This window comes from Bos indicus, chromosome 8 (assembly GCF_029378745.1).
Source record: "Bos indicus isolate NIAB-ARS_2022 breed Sahiwal x Tharparkar chromosome 8, NIAB-ARS_B.indTharparkar_mat_pri_1.0, whole genome shotgun sequence".
In the NCBI taxonomy this organism is placed as follows: domain Eukaryota; kingdom Metazoa; phylum Chordata; class Mammalia; order Artiodactyla; family Bovidae; genus Bos; species Bos indicus.
Window position 1 is genome coordinate 101,824,713 of NC_091767.1, and position 19,302 is coordinate 101,844,014.

Genomic DNA, 19,302 nt, shown 5'->3' on the forward strand with positions numbered 1-19,302 from the left:
TGTATAAAATATTTAATGTTGGTACTATATCTAAAAAGTAATGTTTAAAAAAACATTGAATTTGGTGGCACACATTTTCAGACTGAATATTTTTTGCTTTATTGAAATTCATAATGATCTAAAAATGTGAAAGCAATAATTGCCTTGCTTTTTTAAGCATTATTTACTCTCCGTGATAAATTGTAGAGTTTTGGTTTCCCAGTGCATAGAGTTATGTTTATACTATGCTGTAGTCTGTTAAGTGTGCAATAAGCTTTATGTCTAAAAGAACAAGTGTGCTTTTCCACAGTGGCTGCACCAGTTTTCATTCCCACCAACAGGGCACAGTTGTTCCTTTTTCTCCACATGCTTACCAACACTTATGTTTTTTGTCTTCTTGACAGGTGTGAGGTGGTATCTCATTGTGGTTTTGATTTGCGTTTGCCTAGTGATAAGTGATGTTGAGGATCTTTTCATGTGCCTGTTGGCCATCTGTATGTCTTCTTTACATAATACTTGCTTTCTTGGTTCCTTATTTTGTTTTTAATTTGTCTCAAGTTTTGCTTGATAGGTTGCAGATGTTAGACTTTTGTTTTTGTTTAACTTTTTCTGGCTAATACCTTTTATTTACTCTCTGATTTGAAAATACATTCTAATAGTTAATTTCTTTCATGTTTTTTTTTGTTTTTAACAAATTTAAATATATATATTTAATATAAAAATTAATTCACATTGGTCATCTCTCCCTTTTTTTCTTCTTTGTTCCTTATCCTTCCCAAAGAGGATGAGATCCTAATCATATTTTTTAATATCTTTCCTCTCTTCTTTTTCCCTTATTATTGAAATTATGGGGAATTTTAGTTCAAGATTTTGTTCCATCACACCCCATCTCTTTTCACAGTCTTAACAGTTGTGTTGAGCTCAGTTGCCACATTACCTAGCGTTAGGAGTAAATTATTTGCTTCTCACTCACTATACCTTGTACCCAATATCTTTCCCTCTCTTTGATTCAGTTTTTCTTTTGTTTGCAAATATCCATGACCTTTTTTTTTTTTTAAGAAAGGGTGTTTGGATGATACTCTCTTTATGATTGATAATACCTTTCTTTTTCAAGTGATACTTTAGTTAGGTAATAGAATTCTTAATTTTGGTTGTTTTCCCTCACAACTCTGAGTAGACTTGAGTCAATGTATTTTAGTATTTGGTATCACAGCTGAAAAATCTAATTCTTGTTACTGTCGCAGTGGCTCTCCACAGCCCCTGCTCTAGAAAGATTACAAAGTTTTCTTTTTGTTCTCAAGCTTTGGAAATTTCACCAAGATATGTTTATGTGTCTTTTCAATGTGTGTGTTAGACAGTTCATGAACCTTAACACTCTAAGGATTAAAATCTTTCTTTGATCAATGGGGTTTTCATATGTCTTGGATTATTTTATCCTGTTCTCTAACTTTTTCTTTTAAATTCTTATAAGATGGATTTTTAGTTTCATTAGTCTATCTTGTATGCCTCTTAGCTTCACTCTCATCAGTTTTTTACTACTTTGCCTGCCCTTCATGGAAAAGTGCTTCCTAGTAACTAATTTGTCCTTTAGCCATGTTCATTCTAATACTCAGCTCTTCGGAGGATTTTTAAAATGTGTTTTTCCATCATTTAAACTTTCCAGGATCTTTCTTGTTCTTCTCTTTTCCTTTTTTAAAAAAATTAATTTTTATTAGAGTATAGTTGCTTTCCGTTGTTGTGTTAGTTTCTGCCGTTCAGCAAAGTGAATCAGCCGTACATGTACATGTCTCCCCTCTTCTTTGGATTTCCTTCCCATTTAGGTCACCACAGAGCATTCATTAGAGTTCCCTGTGTTATACAGTATGTTCTCATCAGTTATTTTATACTAGTGTCAATAATGTATATATGTCAATCCCAACCTCCCAGTTCTTCCCACCCACCCCCTTTCCCCTTGGTTCTCTTTTCCTTTTGCAATAAGAGCTGTTCTTGTTTTAAGTATGCATTATCCTCTCAAACCTCTGTATTGATCTTTTAAATTCTTTTTTTTTTTTTTTCTGGTTTTCTGAATTGTCTGTTTTCAAGTAGAGGATAGGGAACATGAAATTAGTTGCTCTGCTTGTATAACTTGTTAACTTCCACGCCTTTAAGTTTTACCCAGTTGCCAGGTGATGCTTGTTTGTATGCTCACATTTTAAAATGAAAGTCTGGATTTAACATTGATAGCTTATAGGGATTTCCTTAGACCATGTTCGAGGGTCCTGTTTGAGCCTGGGCAGAGCTCACTTTTGTGGGTAATAGTTGAGCACAGGGTTCTGCAGGTGGACTTCACCCGGCTGTAATGCTGGACAAAGAAGTATCCATGAAGAAGCTTCCCTGCACGGTATAAAATAGAAGACAGGCTGGGAGCCAGGAGCCCTCTCCAGTGTAGACACAGCAGGGGTGCTACCTGAGAGATGGAGCACATTGGGGGTTTCTTACTTTTTATAGCTGCTTTCCTGTTCTCCCCTCTCTATCCAGTGGGGCCGCCCAGAGTTACCTTAGGCAGTGCCCCCTTTTCTCTCTGACCTTGGGGGTAGTAGCCTTCCACTGCAGATCCACTCACTTTACACACTGTGCTGTAAATGATGTAAGTGGAAGCTGTGTATAGAAAGTAGGATAATCGTTCAGATCTGGCCATCCTTAGGCTCTACTCCCACAGCCCCTCCTAACTCTGAGCTCAGAGTTTGCCTATTCTCTAGTGGGAAACATTCAAAGGCTTCTTTAGTAGTCCCTCCTTTTCCCTGTATTCAGCTGTAAGTTCTTACTTTTGTTTGTTTCTTCATGAGGATGCTCTCCTAAAAATGTCCCCAGCACCACAACACTACAACTTATACTCAGAATTTTTAAAAAGCAGTTAAAGAGACATAATTTAGTCCTTAAATACAGTCAATAAGGAACCGTGTATGCTGTTTTATTTTCACAGATTTCTTTTCCCATTATGTAAGCATACAAGCATTCTTTCCCTGTTTCTTTATATACTAGGACTTGGTTTCCATTTTCAGTGTACAGTCTCTGTTTCTGTGATAGAAAATTAAATTATTTAAGCCCTTATAATTGTTTAATGTAATAATTAAACTTAGGCATCCTGTCTTGCAATGTACTCTTTTCTACTCCTATGTATATTAAAGTGATAGGGACTAGACTGTGTTGCAAATAAGTCATTTTTGTATTGTTGTTCAGAAAAGCTATAGTGAAACTATAGTGGTTATTTAAATCAGACTTATGAAGGTTAGTCTGAGTAAATTGGGAGGCAAGGATGTTTTTCAGAAGCACAAATGGCTAGTACCTAAATTGTGTTCCTTACTAAACGCTGTATCCCTATAGTACCTGATTCCTTTGCTGTAGTGACCAGAGTGGAGTCAGCAGGACCCAGGAGCAAACCAGGAGTTGGCTGTAATATTTTCCAACTCCATGACTTGGGACAGCACAGTGCCTGGTACAGAGAGAGTACTTCAGTAAATACTGGATTAATGATGGATGAACTTACTAAGTGTATGAGGTTCAGATTCCTTACCTGTAAAATAGGTATAACAGTAGGATTGCTTAGAGACACAGATAATTTATATGACCCTTAGCCTATAGTGAGCATTTAATTAGTGCTGGACATAATAGTAAATTTTATACTAGAATTCTTTCATTAATATCAAGCAAGTCCCAGAAATAATAGAAGCTACATGTCAGTTTAGGAGGGTGGTGAGAGGAATATGCCTACATGTCTCAGCTGCTTTGGAAAGCATTTCTAGCATTGTTTCTGTCTTACTTTAAGCATTTATTAAAGCAGATTGTGTGTTCAGCAATTCAAAGCCAACTTAAAGGGTGAAGACACAGTCTTGAGGAGCATGTAAACCAACTGAAGAGATCTTCCAGGCACAATTAGATTATTAGTTCTAAGGAATAAGAAAGCAAATGTGGGGCTCATACCCAAAGCCAGAATAAGGGAGTTGGATTGTAAGGGAAACGAGTTTGCAATTGGAATTGAAAAAACACGCTGTTTGATCGGCACAAAGACCTGAGTGAGATTTCTCAGGGTGTGTGGGGAGGGGGTGATGTGGCGTCTTGGGCACAGGTGGATGCTGGAAAACACAGGAGGCTGGTGGTTTGGGTTCCTCACTGGGAGCAGAGACAGGCGAGGTGAGTCAGATACAAGCACTTTGCAGATCACCTTGGTAATGTGTTAGCTATGGGTTTTGCTATTTCTCAGCCTTTTTGAGCCTGGTTTGAATACAGAAACATTCCAAAGTGGGTCACAATCACTGGTTAGAGTACAAGTTGGCATTGTTTTAACTTTGTGGTGGTTTTTACCTTGACTTTTTTTTCTATCGAAAGACAACAATTTGAACAGTTTAAGCCCAGCTTTAGTAGATCACAGTGTGAAGAAAGGCCAGCTAATGGTTGTAGATTTAGCTGTCTCTTTGGCAACCAGTGGACACATTGAAAAAGAAGAGTCTTCATCTAAAATCATTTAGCAGTTACAATTTACAGTCTTTTCACTCTCAGATGAGAGCCTGTCTGGTGTACCCCTTCTCTTTCCCTAATATTCTACTTGACCTTCCATTCAGATTCTGAGCTAACAGATGGGTTGTAGATTCAGGGTTGAAATCTCTGTCTGTCAGTTTGTGAAAAGAAATAAAGAAATATGCTAATACCATTTAATTTGAAGCTGCCCAGAATGACACAAAACACTTTTGAGACTATTACAGTTCTACACGTGCTTAAGGTAAAGAGGAAGAACGTATAACTTGTCTTCCCTTTTCTTTCCCTTCTTTCTAGTTGAAATGCTATGTTTTTCAGTGAAAATTTTAGAATCATTCTTTGTTTCTCCTTGTTCATTTTTCCACAACTGTTACTGTAATGCCTGCGTTAGTGCATCAGTTAGTATATATGGCAAAATTTGGGGGATTAAATCCAAGGATACTGCATGATTTAAAGTTAGAAATATATTTTTATATATATATACTATATTATATATATATATATATATATATATACACACTATATTCTAATATAGATATACTTGATAGAAACTTTCTTTTCTTAAAGGGTTGTCTCCTAGAAGTTTTCTGTTATTTAACATGATCCAAAGATTTAATTCTCCAAAGATGGGAATGGCAAATTATTTTAATGCCTTTTATTGTTTTTCTTTCTAGCCTATTCTACTAAGCTCAACAAATTTCCTGTATTTAATATTAATGATGACTTGAATGATCTATGTACCAGTGCAGTAAGCCCAAACACGACCAAAGCCACGCGGTATGCCCTGAATGTGTGGCGATATTGGTGCATGACCAATGGGCTCAAAGATCACACAGACATCACCAAGGTAAGAAACTCTTGACTTTACTTCTCCTTACAGCCAGCTTTACTGAGCTTGCCTGTGTCAGGCAGGGTGCTAAGCACTGTGGGGAACATGGAACAGGTGCTTTCTGTCTGGGGAAACTTGGAAAAGACCCTAAAATAGAAAAATATCCACAGTACAAAGAAGAATTTAAATGCCAAAAAATCCAGATGGGTAAATTAATTTCACTTTGTTGAGACTGACAAAGGAATTGATACTTAAACTTAATTTTGTATTTTGAGAAAGAGGTAGAGTTTCAAGAGAACTGGATAAAGACATGAGTCTTCTAAATGAATCATGTAAGAAAGAGTAAAATTCAGAGGGACATATTCACCTGCCTGCAGCAGAGGCTTTGCGTATGGGAACAATGAACTATAAAAGCTGGATTCTCATAACCCTTAAATGCCAAGCTAAAATCTTATGAATATTGGCCACTAAAGATTTTTCCTGTGTTTCTTTATAAGGAGAGATTTTATTTGAAAGATGACTGCAGGAGCAGCAGGGAAGGGACTGTCGTAACAGGGAGAACACTGACCATAGGATCTGCAAGTGTCCTAAGGGTCAGGTGAAAGGGAAACACTGAATTTTTTTTTAACAGGAAAGAATGTAAGAAATGTAACATTTTAGAGCAATTAACTGGAAGTGATGAGCAAAAATGTATTTGATAGATTCTTAATTTTCCCAGTTGTAAAACAAGCTCTTAAAATCTCTTCTAACTTGAAATGTTTGACAGTTGTTAATAGAAGGAAAAATTCTAGGACGTATAGAGACAGAAGTCAGAAAGAAAAACACCAGTACAGTATATTAACGCATATATATGGAATTTAGAAAGATGGTAATGATGACCCATTACGTGAGACAGCAAAAGAGACGCAGATATAAAGAACAGACTTTTGGACTTTGTGGGAGAAGGCAAGGGTGGAATGATTTGAGAGAATAGTATTGAAACATGTATATTACCATGTGTGAAATAGATGACCAGTCCAAGTTTGATGCATGAAACAGGACACTCAAAGCTGGTACACTGGGACAAACCAGAGGGATCGGATGGGGAGGGAGGTGGGAGGGGGGTTTGATATGGGGAACACGTGTAAACCTGTGGCTGATTCATGTCAGTGTATGGCAAAAACCACCACAATATTGTAAAGTAATTAGCCTCCAATTAAAATAAATTAATTTTTTAAAATGTAGAACAAGAGAGGTATAAAATCACCATAGAACACCACAATGATAATTGCTACAGGCAAGATCCACTGGTACTGGCAAAATTAGTGGTGAAAGTTTAAAGATAAACAGGATTTTTGTGTTGCGTCAACTTAAGACCCTCTTAAATATGTACTAGAGAGAAATAGTAACTATTCAGAGGAGAACCCTGGCAGATGCCACTTTAATAGTGATCAAGATTAATATTTCCCATGTGCTTAGAACAACACATTGCATGTATGGGATTTTTTTCTTAAAAATTAATAACTTCAGTGTACTCATGATAAAAAAAGCAGACAAATCCAAATTGAGGAAAATTCTACAAAATGCTTAACTGGTACTCTCCAGATGTATCAAGGTCACAGAAGATATTAAGATAGAGAAATGGTCACAGTTCGGAGGAAACGAAAGCATGCTGCATTCCATGCGGTTGCAAAGAGTCGGACATGACTGAGCGACTGGACTGAACTGAAGGAGACATGACAACTAAATGAAATGTGGGATTATATTGGTACAGGAAGAAAATTTTACTGGAAAATGGGGAAATATGTGTAAAGTCTGAAGTTTAGCTAATAGCATTGCAAGAATGTTAATTTCCTGGTTTCAATAACTGTTCTGTAAGATATTAACATTAGGAGAAGCTCAGTGAAGATTCATTGGGGACTCTCTCTACTATTCTTGTAAGTCTAAAATTATATCAAATTAACATTTTTTTAAAACAAAAAAGAAGAGAAATACGTACTTTGATTTGGTTATGTTGCTGCTGCTGCTAAGTTGCTTCAGTCGTGTCCGACTCTGTGCGACCCCATAGATGGCAGCCCACCAGGCTCCGCCATCCCTGGGATTCTCCAAACAAGAACACTGGAGTGGGTTGCCATTTCCTTCTCCAATGCAGTAAAGTGAAAAGTGAAAGTGACGTCGCTCAGTCGTGTCCGACTCCTCGCGACCCCATGGACTGCAGCCCACCAGGCTCCTCCGTCCATGGGATTTTCCAGGCAAGAGTACTGGAGTGGAGTGCCATTGCCTTCTAAATAATAGATACATCTGCCAGATGGATATGTCAAATAAGCATTTGGGAACATGAATTTCAAACATGGGGGAAGTATTAAAGCCGGAAGTCTAGATTCAGAGGTGTTGCAAATAGAAGTCAAAGTTGAAGCCCAAAGGCGAGCGATACCTCTAGGTCTGGGTGATGTGTTTAGGGTACCAACTAAAGATAAAGTAGGAGATCCACGTTTCTACTTCTGGAAGCATGGTGCCCTAGATACTGTGAGGGACCTTTGCAAAAAGGAATGGAGTCATCCAAGGGCTGAAACTGAAGTGGTGTGAGATAAGCACATATGAAAATCAGGCTCTCCCCTCAGGGCTTATGTTAATAGCATCCTTTGAGGAAGGAAAGTGACTAGGAGTGAAACTGAGGAACCCTTTATTGAGAAGACCCTGAAAGGGTCTAAAGAAGTTCTAAGTCAATAACATACCCTGGCTCCTTGCAGAGTCATATGCTAATAATCTTTGAAGGAAAACATCCAACATGTAGATGCAAATTTTTCACAGGTTAATAAAGATCAACTAAATATGTGCTCATTAAAAAAAAAAAAAAAATCACGAGTCACTTAAGGAAATAAACCACCATGAATGAGAATGATTAGAAACAGAAAACAGATTTAGACAGCAGGAACTTCAGATAGTAGATTATAGGCTAAGCATGTATGTAATGTTTGTTGAAAGAATGAAAAGAATTATAAAAATGAACAAGCAACACCACACTAATCAAAATGATCCAGCAGATCATTTCCACTTGTGATCATAAGGGAATAGAAGGGCCCAGAATTACCCTCTGTAACAACCGGAAAACTGAGCAAAATGTTTGGAATAAGTCTTCCAACAGAGCAGACAACACAGGCTTGATCCCCAAGACGAGTGCCACCCCCTCTCAGGCTCTCTGCCTGGAGACAGTTTCTAAACTTCAGGGAAGAGAGGGGAGCCCAGACTGAGCCTGGCAATCTTGCTGAGTTGAGGGGAGACAGAAATCAGAACTCAGGGAGGATGGGGACATGAGAACAACTAAAAAGAAATTACACCATTCATTGAAAAGATGGAACAATTCCAGAATTTAATAATGTAAAATCCATAGTTTCTAGCATCCGATCAGAAGTTGCTATTCATGGGATGGGAACATGTAACCCAGACCCAGGAGAAAAATTAGCTAAATCTTTCACTTCCAACCAATTTCTTGAAGGAGATTTGCTCTCCTGCCAAAAACAACCAAAAAGCAGACAAATGATACAACTAATATGCAAGTTACTATGTAACGCACACAGGGCCGTGATCTCTGAGAGACGGGAAACAAGGTGAGCCTTAGGTGCGTCCCAGCGTGCTGCCTTGAGAATCTGCGGGGCTGTGGTGCAGGGACAGGGCATGCAGGCAGAGCCCAGCACCCGTGCTGAGTTGAGGAAATGGAGCTAAGAGTCCAGAGAGACCCAGGTGACTAGAACTGTCATAACAGAATATATGAAAGTGGAGTTACCCAGAAAGAAAACCTGAGGGAACTGAACATATTCCATCTCAAATATTGAGCTGAATACTGATCAACATCTGCATGTGAGGAAACTGCCTGAGGAGGGCAAAACGAAACACCTGAAGAATGAAAGGTGTTAGAACCTGGGGCTCCACCGAGCTGGAGATAGTGCCTCTCCCCACCGGTCAGACTGGAGAGACCTCAGGATTCACTCGGTAGAGTATTCAGAGAGGTCTTGCATCACATGTGGAGAAGAATTAGCCATGGAACAAACTTTGCTGTGATCCCACCCAGCAAATCTTAAAAGCAAGACCCAGCTACATGAAAAGGTAGGACATCACTAATCATAGGGGAAATGCAACTCAAAACCACACTGAGCTGTCACCTCACATCTGTTGGGATGGCCATTATCAAAACAGGAACTACCATACAATCCTTTATCCAAAGGAAGTGAAAACATTAATTCAAAAGGATATATACACCCCTCTGTTCATTGCAACATTGTTTACAATAGCCAAGACATAGAAGCAGCCTAAGTGTCCATAGATGGATGAAGAATATATGGTGTATATACACAGTGGAATATTACTCAGCCATAAAAGGGAAGAAAATCTTGCCATTTGCAACAACATGTTTGAATGTTGTTAATGTTAAACAACTCAGTGAAATAACTCAGACAGAGAAAGACAAATACCATGTGATCTCACTTTTATGTGGAATCTAAAAGCAAAAACCTCAGAGCACACAGAGCAGACTGGTGGTTGCTAGACATTGGGAATGAGGGGTATTGAAATGGGTGAAGGTAGTCAAAATGCCTGGGGATGTAATGTTACAGCTTGTTGACTAAGTGAATAAGACTGTATTGTGTATTTGAAAGTTGCTAAGAGAGTAAATCTTAAAAGTTCTCAATACAAGGAAAAAAATTAAACTATATGTGGTGATGGCTGTTGACGAGATTTATTGTGGTGATCATTTTGCAATATATATATATTTCAAAACATTATTTATATACCCAAAACTGATACAATGTTATATAGAAATTACATCTTAATTTTTTAATGAAGAAAAAGCAAGACCCAAAAGGATCCAACAGTTTCTAAGTAATTTAACTATGTCCTAGAGCAAACCTTAACGACATTTATAGGATTATAAAAATATCCAGACCCCAAGAAATAAAATTCAGAATATCTGACAACTAAGCAAGAATTTGCAGACATGCCAATAAGCAAGAAAATATATCACTTAAAAAATGAATCAATCAAAACCAATCCAGAACTGATACAGATTTTAGAATTAGCAGACAAGGACATTAAGCAGTTATTTTGACGAAGATAAAAGCACATGAAAAGATGCTCAACTTCATTAGACCTCAGGGAAATGCAAGTCTAAACCACATGAGATTCTACTTCACATTCAGTAGGAAGATTCGAATGAAAAAGAAAAAGATAATAACAAGTGTTGAAATTGGAACCTTCATATGCTCTTACACGGTACTGGTGGGAATGTAAAACGATGCAGCTGCTTTGGAAAGTCTGGCAGTTCCCTAAAAGTTAAACATAGAGTTACTGTATCACCCAGAAATTCCATTCATGGACATAAACTCAAGAAAATTTAAAACATATATTTATGCAAAAACCAGTACACAAGTGTTTGTTGTAGCATTATTCACAGTAGCCAAAATATAATCCAGACAACCCAAATGTCCATCAGCAGATAAATGGATAAACAAAATGTGGCATATCCATACAATGGAATATTATTTGTCAACAAAAAGAAATGAAGTACTGATACATGGCTTACAGCGTGGATGAACCTTGAATGTGTTATACTATGTGAAATCTCAGACACAAAAGAGCAAATATGTCTTATTCCATTTATGCAAAGCACGTAGAACAGTCAAGTTTATAGAGATAAAAAGTATAATAGAGATTACTAGGGGTGGCGGGAGGAGGAAATGTGGAGTTACTGTTTAATGAGTACAGTTTCTTTTTTAAAAAATTCTGGAAATAAGCAGTGATGCGAATGTACTTTTAGTGCCACTGGATGGTACACTCGTAAATTATTAAGATGGTAAATTGTATGTGTATCTTACTGTAATAACCTAGCAAATCAATGTAAATGTAACAATTCACCTTCATTCATAAAAATATAAAAACTCATCTATTCTCGTAGGCCCTCATCACCATTTCTTCAGCCCTTAACCTTAACGTTTTCTAGGCCAGAGGATCTTGTCTTCCAGACTTTGTGAAGTCGCTATGAAGACAGTTATCTGTTACTGGGAAGCTTTCCACTTCCTTGCAGGAACCCGTGGAAAGAGCCGCAGCCCCACAACCTCCACAGCTTAGGTAACATACATACATCCCAGATGGTGAAAATATCTCACCTGTCCAGTTGAGTGTGCCTTCTGGGTAGTTTCTCCTGTGTTGTCTAGAGGAATGTGGATGAAGAAGAAAATGTATTTCAGTCCTCTGTCTCACATGGGCCACTTAAATATTTTTAATGATAAATTCTTAAGAAAAGCCAGTCTCTTAGAGAATCAGCAGTATTCAGTTAAAAGGAATTGTAGCATCAAGGTCTACAGTCTTTAATCTCACTTTTTTGGTCCCAGTGCAAGGTATTTTGAGTCTAGTTGTGTCTCTAAAGATAGATATAGCTAGCAGCAGACAAGATAGTTACAGCTGTTGATCATGGTCTGGCAGCTGGCTTCTCTGGTGGCACAGACAGCATAGAATCCACCTGCAATGTGGGAGACCTGGCTTTGATCCATGGGTTGGGAAGATCCCCTGGAGAAGGAAATTTCTACCCATTCCAGTAGTCTTGCCTGGGAAATCCCATGGACAGAGGAGCCTGGCAGGCTTATAGTCCGTTAGGTCACAAAGAGTCAGACATGACTGAGCAGCTAACACTTCACTTCAGACCTCAAATTTAGTTTCTTTATTTTTTTAAGGAGGAAAGCAAGGAATCAGATCAGACTTCAATTCATCTCAATAAGCAGAATGAACCCTGCCAGTCTCACTCTTTCATTACTCTGTGGTCTACTACATGTGTTCCACAGAGTGTTTTTTCTTCATAAATGTAATCTAATCCTCACTAATACGTCTTTCTCAAAGTTGCTGTCTCATTGATTTATATATTCCTTAGCCTTACTGAGAAAATAGAGTCTCTTGAAGTTTGTATCTGTCTTTCTCAATAAATGGAAATTTGGTAGCTACAAAAGTGAAATCATTTTTGTTGTCAGCAATGGTTACTTGAAGATTTGTTTTGTTTTCCTATTAGAGCATATATAGTTCATGAGCATTTTCTCCACTTTCTTCATCCCTTGTTCAAGATTATCACAAAAGGAAGTTCAAGGCATTCCCCAAAAGTAACTCTTGGTTTTACATGTCTTACAATTCTTTAAATTGCCAAGGATTACTACATAGTTCCAAAACTTTGGGATTTATCAGCAAGTCAGTCTTCTTATACTGTTCTTTCCTATTTAGAATCGTCTGCCCCATGACCAAGTTCTTATTTCTCTTTGGTCATTTTCACATCAAGGAAGCCAGGTTTGCAATCCATAGTGAATTTAATGTAGTAAATCTATTCAGAGTGGCTCATGGAGGGAAATAGTTTTTGGCAATGTCTTCATAACAAATTAAAGACCTGGAGGAATGACCATCATCCAAAACTCAATCTGAGAAAACGAAGGAGGCAGCCAACATGGGCCAGAATGAAGAGTTTCTTGTGTGCTGAGAATATAAATTTTGTGACTTGACATTTCTCCAGGAATTGCTTTTGCTGTAATTTTTCTTTGAAACTTGTGGTATAAATCAAGAGAAATGATCTGTACCCTAAGTCAGCTTGATTCTCTTGACTCTGAGGTTAACTCTTTGCTTTAACCCACGTTTGTCCATGCATGGGGTATCAATGATAACAGTTCAGACCTGCTAGTGGGGATCTTCAACATAAAGAACCAGTTGTGTATGAGATGTCATTCTTGCTTTCAGGAAGCTTTCAGTCCACTTTGAGAGACCTATAAATGGGGGGCTTCCCTCATGGCTCAGTGGTAAAGAATCTGCCTGCCAATGCAGGAGACATGGGTTGAATCCCTGATCCTGGAAGATCCCACATGCTGCGGAGCAACTAAGCCCTTGTGCCACAACTACTGAGACTGTGCTCCGGAGCCTGGGAACCACAGCTAGTGAGCCCACGTGTCTGCAGTTACTAAAGCCAGCACACCCTAGAGCCAGCAGTCCATGCAAGAGAAGCCACTGCCATGAGGCCCACACACTGCAACCAGAGAGTAGCCCCCACTCTCTCCTAACTAGAGAGAAGCCAGAGCAGGAATGAAGCCCCTGCACAACCAAAAAGAAAGAAATAAACACAGTTATTTGTTCTAAAAAGATTCATGAGATCCCACTTGAGAGAGTAACTTGCTCAGGGAAGCTTGAGTAGTCTTCTATTTTGAGCTAGATCTGAAATTAGGAATAGAGGTTTTCCAAATAGAGAAGATTAGTGGGGGAAAAAAGCTTTCTAGATAGAGGAAGTAGCATATGCAAAGACTTGGAAGCATGAAAGAGCCTTGTGGTTTATATGACTGGCACAGAGTTCAGTGAGGCTGGAAAGCAGAGTATAAAGAAAATTATCACACAAAAAATAGATGTCCTTTTCATCATAGGGGACTAGAATGCAAAAGTAGGAAGTCAAGAGATACCTGAAGTAACGGGCAAGTTTAGCCTTGGAATACAAAATGAAGTAGGGCAAAGGCTAACAGAGTCTGGCCAAGAGAACCCACTGGTCATAGCAAACACCCTCTTCCAACAACACAAGAGACGACTCTACACATGGACATCACCAGATGGTCAATACCAAAGTCAGACTGATTATATTCTTTGCAGCTGAAGATGGAGAAGCTCAATAGCAAAACAAGCTCTACAGCAAAAACAAGACCGGGAGCTGACTGGAACAGATCAAGAACTCCGTAATGCAAAATTCAGACTTAAATTGAACAAAGTTGGGAAAACCACTACACCGTTCAGGTATGACCTAAGTCAAACCCCTTATACAGTGGGAGTGACAAATAGATTGAAGGGATTAGATCTGATAGACAAAGTCCCAGGAGAACTGTGGACAGAGGTTTGTAACATTGTACAGGAGGCAGTTATCAAAACCATCCCCACGAAAAGGAAATGGCAAAATGGTTGTCTGAGAAGATCTTACAAATAGCTGAGAAAAGAAGAGAAGCAAAAGTCAAAGAAGGAAAAGAAAAATATATCCATCTGAATGCAGAGTTCCAAAGAATAGCAAGCAGAGAAAAGAAAGGAGGAGCAAGAATAGCAAGGAGATCCTCAGTGATCAGTGCAAGGAAATAGAGGAAAATAATAGAATGGGAAAGACAAGAAACCTCTTCAAGAAAATTAGAGATACCAAGGGAACATTTCATGCAAAGATGGGCACAATAAGGGACAGAAATGGTATGGACCTAACAGAAGCAGAAGATATGGCAAGAATACACAGAGTCAGTTGGCACAAATACAGAGTCAGTTCAGTTCAGTTGCTCAGTTGTGTCCGACTCTTTGTGACCTCATCAGGAGAACTGTACAAAAAAAGATCTTCATGACCCAGATAACCATAATGGTGTGATCACTTACCTAGAGCCAGACATCCTGGAGTGTGAAGTTAAGTGGGCCTTAGGAAGCATCACTATGAACAAAGCTAGTGGAGGTGATGGAATTTCAGCTGAGTTATTTCAAATCCTAAAAGATGCTGTTGTGAAAGTGCTGCAATCAATATGCCAGCAAATTTGAAAACTCAGCTGTGGCCACAGGACTGGAAAAGATGAGTTTTCATTCCAATCCCAAAGAAAGGCAATGCCCCAAAATGTTCAAACTATCGCACAGTTGCACTCATTTCACATGCTAGCAAAGTAGTGCTCAAAATTCTCCAAGTCAGGCTTCAGTGGTACATGAGCCAAGAACTTCCAGATGTTCAAGCTGGTTTTAGAAAAGGCAGAGGAGCCAGAGATCAAATTGCCAACATCTATTGGATCATAGAAAAAGTGAGAGAGTTCCAGAAAAAATTTACTTGTGCTTTATTGATTATGCCAAAGCCTTTGACTGTGTAGATCACAACAAACTGTGGAAAATTCTTAAGGAGATGAGAATACATGATCTGCCTTCTGAGAAACCTGTATGCAGGTTGGGAAGCAACAGTTAGAACCAGACATGAAACAATGGACTGATTCAAAATTGGGAAAGGAGTACGACAAGTCTGTATATTCACACCTTACTTGTTTAACTTATATGCAGAGTACATCATGAGAAATGCCGGGCTGGATGAAGCACAAGGCTGGAATCAAGATTGCCGGGAGAAATATCAGTAACCTCAGATATGCAGATGATACCACCCTTATGGCAGAAAGTGAAGAGGAACTAAAAAGCCTCTTGATGAAGGTGAAAGTGGAGAGTGAAAAAGTTGGCTTAAAGCTCAACATTCAGAAAACGAAGATCATGGCATCCAGTGCCATCACTTCATGGGAAATAGATGGAGAAACAGTGGAAACAGTGTCAGACTTTATTTTTTGGGGGCTCCAAAATCACTGCAGATGGTGATTGCAGCCGTGAAATTAAAAGACACTTGTTCCTTGGAAAAAAAGTTACGACCAACCTAGACAACATATTAAAAAGCAGAGACATACCTTGCTGACAAAGGCCCATCTAGTCAAAGCTGTGTTTTTTCCAGTAGTCATGTATGGATGTAGGGTTGGGCTATAAAGAAAGCTGAGCACCAAAGAATTGATGCTTTTGAGCTGTGGTGTTGGAGGAGACTCTTCAGAGTTCCTTGGACTGCAAGGAAATCAAACCAGTCAATCCTAAAGGAAATCAACCCTGAATATTCATTGTAAGAACTGATGCTGAAGCTCTACTACTTTTGCCACCTGATGCAAAGAGCCGATTCGTGGGAAAAGACCCTGATGCTGGGAAAGATTGAAGACAGGCAGAGAAGGGGACAACAGTGGATGAGATGGTTGGATGGCATCACTGACTCTATGGACATGAGTTTGAGCAAGCTCCAGGAGTTGGTGATGGACAGGGAAGCCTGGTTGTGCTGCAGTCCCTGGGGTCGCAAAGAGTCAGACACAACTGATCAACTGATCTGAACTGAACGGATAGGAACAGGATGGGGAGAGGTCGTGGTGTCCGTCTTTGCAAGCAGTCTACTGTTGTATGGAAGCAGATTGTGAAGACTTGCATATAAGGGAAAGATTTGGAACTTATCCTAAGGGCAACAGGAAGCTATCAGAAGTTACTTGTTTTATTTTTAGACACTAAGGTAATGGGATTTTCTGCTCAAAACCTCTTATGTAAGAAACCAGCGCTGTACTGCAGTCCCCGTGGTTGCCACAGAAGCCGTTAATGCTAGTAAGTGGTCCACCCTTTCGTCAGTTGTTTGCATCAAGAGTGGGCCAGTCGAAATCCTCCCTTCATGTTTTTTGTTCTACTGAAAATAAGGGTTGGCCTTTTGCTAATATTTGAAGCTGTGAGATAGAAACCTTGTGGAGTGCTAGGTGGCTACATAAAGAAAGCTGCTTTGTACAGAGAAGCAGAAGGTGAGAGATGGAATCCTGAAGGCCTTGGAATCCACCAATTCTGATAGCCCTCTTTGCCTAGGCGTGTTCAAGTCTGGTCTCTCTCTCTTGTAACCACAGGAATCCCAGCTAATACAAAGAGAGGTTAACACCTGCACGTAGGGAGTTTCAAATGACAGCATAAAAATCTGAAACCAGCTGAGTTTGGGGTCATTGTAATTGAAAGTTATATTAACTCTTACTGGTATGTGAGAAAGCTACTGCTTTTTATATTTTATGTGCAGCTACTCTCCTCTTTCTGATGGCTTTTTGACTGAATCTCTTGGAGTTTCCTAGACCAACATTTAGATTATCAGAGAGGTTATATTTTGTCTTTTTGCTTTCCTGTATGCATATATACGTGTGTGTGTGTGTGTGTGTGTGTGTGTGTGTGTGTGTGTAATTTCTTTTTCGTCTCTTGGTCAGAATCTTTAGAGCAGTGTTATGTAATAGCAGTGATATTCATCATTCTTATCCTATTCCTCACTTCATGAAAAAAGATTTTAATGTCTTCATCTTGGGTATAGTTTTTATAGTTCATGTCTGTAAAATAGTCTTCATCATACTGAGAGGGTATTTTTTCTTCCAATCTGAGTTCAGTTTGAATTTTTTTTCTTTTAATTTATTTTTTGGTTGCACTAGATCTTCGTTGCTGCACACAGACTTTCTCTAGTTGCGGTGAGCAGGGCTGCGCTCCGTCGTGGTGCTCCGGCTCCTCATTTCGGTGGCTTCTCTTGTTACGGAGCGCAGGCTATAGGTGTGCGGGCTCCGGAAGTTATGGCTCTCGGACTCGGTAGTTGGGACTCTCAGCTCGAGAGCACTGGATCAGTAGTTGTGGCATACCGGCTTAGTTGCTCCCAGACATGTGGAATCTTCCTGAACCAGGGCTTGAACCAAGATCCCTGGCATTGGCAGGCAGATTCTTTTATATACTGTGCCACCGGGGAAGTTCCTAGTTTGGGTTTTTAAAAATTTGAAATGGGGTAGCACATTCTTTCAAATAATTTTTCAGTAATTATCAAGTTCATATTACTTTTCCTTAGAATATGGAATAAGTTAGTTACCTTATTTATTACGTTTGAATCGTCCTTACATTCTGTCATAATCCCTGCTGGTCTCAATGTCCATTGCTTTCCTGCAGTCCTGAATTTGATGTGATATCATAAGCAGCCCAGAGCCATGTCCTTGTTTGCATGGTTCTAACATGTATACATTTTGTTTAACATTTGTGCCTTGCAAAACAGAAATCACCAGTATTTTACTTACTACATTTATACTCATATACTTTGTTTTTTGATATAATATCTGACAGAGTTGGATTAGGGGAAAAAATGAAGAACGCTTCTTTTTTCTGTGCTCTGAAATTGTTTAAATACAAAAGAAAAGCTGAATTGACTCCATAATGCCATTTCTTTATGAGTGACATCCATCTTTGGCAATCATTTCACTCAGATCTTTTACCTCTTATTGAACCAACTTTGGTAACTTATATTTTACTAGGGAATTGTTCAGGTTATTTATATTTTCAAATTAATATGAATAAAGTTTATAATATTTGTTGTTTTTGGTACTTATAGTCTTTCTCATTCCTGAAATTGTCTATATGTATATTTCCTTTTCCTTCTCTTTCTTTCTGTCATATTTGCTAGGATCTTTTCCAGTTCATTAATTTGTTTTATTTTTATTGATTCATTCTATTTTTGAATTTGATCTACTTTTTCTAGCCTTTTGTGTTGAATAATGTTCTCATATTTTCAATAAAGTATCTAACAAAGTCATTTAAGGCTGTGATGTTTTTGGAATGTATTTGGACACATCTCATACATTTTGATATCTAATGTTTTCAGTTTGGTTCATTTTATTTTACTTTACAATATTGTATTGGTTTTGCCATACATCAACATGCATCCACCACGGGTGTACATGTGTTCCCCATCCTGAACCCCCCTCCCACCTCCCTCCCCATACCATCCCTCTGGGTCATTCATTAATGTATAATTCTGTTTTTATTTTCTCTTTGACCCAAGGGCTCTTAGAAGAATGAAAGTTACCTGTATAGTGTCTACTTTTAAAACATTTTGTATTGAGACGATCTTTTGTCCTAGAATGTGTATTCAACCTAAATTGACAATGAGCAGGGTCTGGTTTTATCTTTATGACTTCCTCTTGAAAGTAAAGCTTTCTTTCCAGCCAAGCTTCCTGCTCCTCCTACCATACCTAAGGAGCAGTCTTTAATTGTCAGTATAATCATTAAGTTTTTCATATCTTCTGAGCAAATATTGATATTGAAACTCTGTGGAGCATTAAGTCAGAGATATTTCCAGACTTATTCAGATAAATTCAGGTAAAAAATCAAGGCAAAATCTTGCTGTACAAATTGCACATGTCAGTCGTCCTTCTCTATAGAATGTTTCATACCAGCTGTGCCACACAGTGCAGAGATCAAGGAAATTAATGTTGGAATGATTCAGTTTGATCAGTTTAATTCAGGCATGGTTCAGAGAGGATGGTTGGATTTTATTGAAGAGGAGGGAAGGAAATGATTTGCTAGAGAAGAGAAGAAAGGGCTTTCCAGAGACAAATAGTTACAAAGGCCAGTAATAAAACATATGTGTATGTATA

At 38.6% G+C, this 19,302-nt stretch overlaps 1 protein-coding gene across 3 annotated transcripts in view; it reads left to right on the forward strand.

Moving 5' to 3' along the window:
- The window catches only part of KIAA1958 (KIAA1958 ortholog), a 141,066-nt gene that overhangs the window by 104,366 nt on the left and 17,398 nt on the right, over positions 1-19,302 (forward strand). For 2 of the 3 annotated variants that reach the window (XM_070795287.1, XM_070795286.1), the window contains one exon: positions 5,166-5,338. In XM_070795287.1, the coding sequence (XP_070651388.1) occupies positions 5,166-5,338 (173 nt within the window). Of the gene's footprint in view, positions 1-5,165; positions 5,339-19,302 lie in introns of those variants that run through there. The other variant, XM_070795284.1, reaches the window with a different exon arrangement.